The 5,152-nt window shown below is 54.3% G+C and overlaps 1 protein-coding gene across 1 annotated transcript in view; it reads right to left on the reverse strand.

Moving 5' to 3' along the window:
- Positions 1-2,940, reverse strand: part of DOLPP1 (dolichyldiphosphatase 1) — a 9,462-nt gene extending 6,522 nt beyond the window's left edge. Inside the window, exon 1 of the mRNA XM_010856811.1 lies at positions 2,839-2,940. Coding sequence (XP_010855113.1) covers positions 2,839-2,914 — 76 coding nt within the window. The 5' untranslated portion in view covers positions 2,915-2,940. The remainder of the gene's footprint in view (positions 1-2,838) is intronic.
- Positions 2,941-5,152: the final 2,212 nt, after the last annotated feature.

Below are 5,152 nucleotides of genomic sequence, written 5' to 3' on the forward strand. Positions count from 1 at the left end.
CAGCTCTTTCACCTGTGAACCAGGGATATCAGTACCCACCTCCCCCACCCATGGGAGCTTTCATGTGACCAGGCCTGTGTGATACCCGGCTTGGTCGCTGGCACCCAGGGCACTTGTAGGTTTGGAGAACACAGCATCGAGAAATGGCCCCACCACCAGCCTGGCCTCGCACAGGCAGCTGGGAGGTACCCACACAGGGCCGAGCCCCACTTCCAGGCTGAAGAGGTGGGCACACACCTGGCCTTGCCCACACTTACCCAGGGTAGGGCAGGCTTGGAACTGGCCTTGGAGAACTGGTCAGATAGTGCTGCCCCAGGCCCGCTGAGTGACACCGAGGTGAGGCTCTTCCCTCTTCCGGGGCTCTGTCCCCTCATCCACACAGTGGCCCAACCCTGAGACTCTGGGTCTCTCAGCTATCCCCCTGGTGCCCAGGAACCCTGGGTCGTGCAGACAGGAAGCGGGTGGCACCCCCAAACCTTTGGCCACCTCCATGGCCTGTCCCACAGCAAGCACTACCTTTGGAACCTGCTGCAGATGCTCTCAGTGACTCTGGCCTCACCATTCTCCGATCGAAGCCCCCAGTGGCTCTCTCTGCCCTTGGGATAAGTCCCACCTCAGCCGAGCTCATCATGCCCTGCAATCCTGGCCCTGCTTGCCTCCCACCCTCTGCTCCACTTCCAGGGACTACATTCTAGTTCCCCAAATACACCGGGCTCTGCCCTACTTCCGGACTCTGGCACACAGTTTCCCACGCCTGGAAGGCTGTCTGAGTTAACACAACATAAATTAAGCACCCACCACAGTGGCAAAAAAAAAAAAAAAGACACTTTCCTGCCATTGCAGAGCTCTCAGAATCTGTAACCAGGGCGTCATTTATGACACCACTCATTAGTGGAGACATCTGTCCAGTATCTGTCTCTCTCTCTAGAGAGCAGCCACCATGAGTGCAGGAGTGGGATCCCTACACCCCACTCGACCCCCAAACCCAGCACAGCACTCGACACTTAACCAGGCTCTAAAATGATGTTAGGGCTTCCGTGGTGGTTCAACAGTAAAGATTCTGCCTGCCAATGCAGGAGACATGGGTTCAATCTCTGGGTTGGAAGATCCCCTGGAGGAGGAAATGACAACCCACTCCAGTATTCTTGTCTGGAGAATTCCAAGGACAGAGGAGCCTGGCGGGCTACAGTCCATGGGGTGGCCAAGAGTCAGACACGACTTAGCGACTAAACAAAAACAAAATCATCTTAAATGAAGGGAGGAAGGAAACAAGCGTCAGTGTAATGAGGGCTGTGAAGGAGAAGTTCAGGGGGGTCACAAAAGAATTAGCAGGGGACTGGAAGACCCCCAGAGAAGAGGCCCTCAGGCTCAGCCAGGTCCCTCCTCTGGTCCCTGAAAAGGGTCCTTCATCACAGCCTGAGTCATGCTGCTCACATCTGCCAGGTTCCTTCCTTTCACTGTGAGCACCCAGAAAAGCTACTCCCTGCCCAGGGAGAGGAAATCATGAAGATGCTGAGACCTTAAGGTAAGACTCTTCCCTTTTCCAGGCCACAGTTTCCCTTCTGTATAGTGGGTTTTATTGTCGCCTCCCCCACCACCAGTCCAGGAGTTCAGGTACATATCCATCTGTTCACCATCCAAAACACAGAGCAAGCCCAGTGCCTGACATTCAGGAGGTCCTCAGTGGACACCAGCTGAATGAATGACGGGTGAACGGTGGGCAGGCAGGCAGATGGCAAGCTAGAGCAATAGTAGGGCCGCCCCACACCCCACTAGAACCCAGAACACCTAGGGTCAAAGTTCCCTGGCATCCAGCCCTGGAGCCCTCAGCAGGGCTAGGTTCTCACGTCTCTGCACGAGCAGGCCCTTCCTGGGGCCACCAGGGCTCACTGAGAGGACGCCCCCCCTCCCCCCGCCAGCCTCACCCTACACCCAACCATCCTACATAGAGATGGAGGCGTGGGCTTGAGAGGGTCCTGGGAAGGCGGGATCACGTTCATTGCAGTTATTTCTTGAATGTTTACTTTATGCCAGGCACTGCACTCAGCATTTCTCATACCTCCGGTTTCTGATTCTCGCACCACCACTAGAAGGGAGGCACTGTGATCAGTTCCACTTTGAAAAGGCACAGAGAGGTGAAGTCACTTGCACGAGACCACGGCTTGAACTCTGACCCCAAGGCCCAAGCTCTAAACCGCCTCCGGAACAGGTCACTCCAAGACCTGCCAGGTAGAAAGCCCTGAGCTTCTACAGCTGGGTCCAATGGGAAGCTCCAGAGGTTGTCTGCCCCCACCCCCACCAGGTCCCCTGAGTTGTGGAGCAGTGCCCTGCCCAGGGCGTGGCATCAGAAGTACTCCAACAACGAAGAGCTGCCTGGCCTCGATTTGCACGCTCCCAGCAATGGAGAGCTCTTTCTTACGGCTGCCCAATAGCACTGTTTGCAGAAAGCAGGCACTCCCTACGCGCCGGGGAGAAAGTCCAGTCTCTCCGGCTCCGAGAAGGGCAGAGAAGAAAGGCCCTGGTCCAGGCCAGTTATCCTTTCCTACCTCACCCAGACCACCGCCCCATGACAGCCCACCGGCGCCCCAGGACCCAGGGGAGCTCCCCGGACGCGCAGCCGTAGAGTGCGCGAGAGACGCTCACAATTTTGCCCAGCTCATCGCCACACCACTGCGCCTGCGCGGCGCGCGCGCCGGCCGAACCCCTCCAAGGCTCACTATTTGACAGTTCCCACCCGGGTGCCCCGGCGCCCCCTCCGCGGGCTTGCGCCTGACAGAGCACCAGGCACTGACAGGCCGGCCTCGGGAAGTCGTCCTCGGAGCCGGGGTTGCCTTTTACCTGCAGGATATTCGACGTGGGTGAGGGTCACCGGCCGCCATGAAGCGGGGAGCGAGCACTGTCCGTCCGCTGCCATCTTACCCGGAGACCGGGCTTCGCCCAGTAGCCAATGGGGAGCCAGGGGGGCGGTGGTCCTGACCTATCACGCCGGAGAGGCTCCGCTCACCCAATCGGAGACCGATACAGGTAGCGGCGCAGCCATTCAGAGTGCAGGCCGTGGGGCTGGCCCGTACGGCGAATCAGAAGGCAGGGCCCCTAGGAGCCTTTTAGCCGTCCCAGCCAGCGCCCAATCCGGGGCGAGCGCAGGTAAGTGCCTGACCAATCAGAGAAGAGGAGGGTTTCGACGAACAACAGGGGGCAGAACAGCCAATCAGAAGGTGAGACCGGCTCGCCGTGTAGGCAGGGCGGGCCAATCAGCCTCTAGCTTGGGGGGCGTGTTGAATTTTTGGTGGGAGCTTTGGTTTTGGGGGACCTTCGCGGAGTGAAGTTTGCCTCAGTACTCTGATCCCGCCCGGGGTCTGCATGTGCCTGGGCTCCCGTCAGAGCGCGTGCTCGAAAAGGGGAGGCAACCTCGTCACGTTGGGGTCTGAATTCATCTACTCTTAGTTATAAGAGTAAACTGAGGCCAGAGACTCAAGGGAAATTTATTTTCCTTTGCCCTTTTTAATGACCGGCAACAGGACAGATCACAAAAGACGGACGACCTTTCTATTAAAGGTGGGAGGCAGGGTGGGGGAGGGAAATCCCTGGGCGGGATGCACAAATCAGCTCCCCAAGGTGCTTTATGGGACAGAAGCTTAACTAATGCTGAATCGATGCGTAATTGAAATTAAGAGACTCCGTTCCTCATTGCATTCGGTTAACACTGATTCAGTCACATTTATGCTGCTTAATGAGGCATCTTGGAAGCAAACACCTATACCTCAGTTTTCCCAAAATATTCCTCTCAGCGTCCAACATGGCGTTGCGTGAATTAACCAGGGCTTACCGCCCACCTCTCCCTCTCCTACCCTCACTATCTCTCCGACTAGATTGCAGTGCTTACAGTCCAGGTAAGGTGCCCGGCTCCTCTTGTCTACTATCCTTTGAACATGCTGTTCTGTCTGCCTGGAATGCATCACTTCTGCCCTCCTCTGCCTGGCCAAGTCTGGCTCAAGTGTCTAATCTCACTTAGAGGTTTCCATGGCCAGGAAAGGGGCTTTCACTGGGCTCCCACCGTTGCATCTCCTCTCCTACCCCAGCACTGACCACCACTGGACTGTAACTGACTCCTTGTCTGTCTTTCCCAGTAAACAATGGTTCTCTGAATTCATGCAGCTGCCAAGATCAGCTTGTAGAAAATAGGGCCTGCTTGAGCAACTTCAGCTGCATGCAACAAATTCTGATCAATTTTCTTTTCAAAACTTTTATTCTGCTACAAATATTTTCTAATGTTCCTTGTTATGGCTTCTTAGATACACCCATCATTTAAAAGACATTTAATTTCCAGATACACGGGGTTTAAGGTATCTTTGGTATTAATTTCTCATTTTGGTATTCAGATCAGTCGCTCAGTCGTGTCCGACTCTGCGATCCCATGAATCGCAGCACGCCAGGCCTCCCTTCCATCACCATCTCCCAGAGTTCACTCAGACTCACGTCCATCGAGTCAGTGATGCCATCCAGCCATCTCATCCTCTGTCGTCCTCTCTTCCTCCTGCCCCTAATCCCTCCCAGCATCAGAGTCTTTTCCAATGAGTCAACTCTTCCCATGAGCTGGCCAAAGTACTGGAGTTTCAGCTTTAGTATCACTCCTTCCAAAGAACACCAAGGACTGATCTCCTTTAGAATGGACTGGTTGGATCTCCTTGCAGTCCAAGGGACTCTCAAGAGTCTTCTCCAACACCACAGTTCAAAACCATCAATTCTTCGGCACTCAGCTTTCTTCACAGTCCAACTCTCACATGCATACATGACCACAGGAAAAACCATAGCCTTGACTAGACGGACCTTTGTTGGCAAAGTAATGTCTCTGCTTTTCAATATGCTATCTAGGTTGGACGTAACTTTTCTTCCAAGGAGTAAGCGTCTTTTAATTTCATGGCTGCAGTCACCATCTGCAGTGATTTTGGAGCCCAAAAATATAAAGTCTGACTACTGTTTCCCCATCTATTTCCCATGAAGTGATGGGACCAGATGCCATGATCTTCATTTTCTGAATGTTGAGCTTTAAGCCAACTTTTTCACTCTCCTCTTTCACTTTCATCAAGAGGCTTTTTAGTTCCTCTTCACTTTCAGCCATAAGGGTGGTGTCATCTGCATATCTGAGGTTATT

Source organism: Bison bison, unplaced genomic scaffold (genome assembly GCF_000754665.1).
Source record: "Bison bison bison isolate TAMUID 2011002044 unplaced genomic scaffold, Bison_UMD1.0 scf7180017864375, whole genome shotgun sequence".
Taxonomy (NCBI): Eukaryota; Metazoa; Chordata; class Mammalia; order Artiodactyla; family Bovidae; genus Bison; species Bison bison.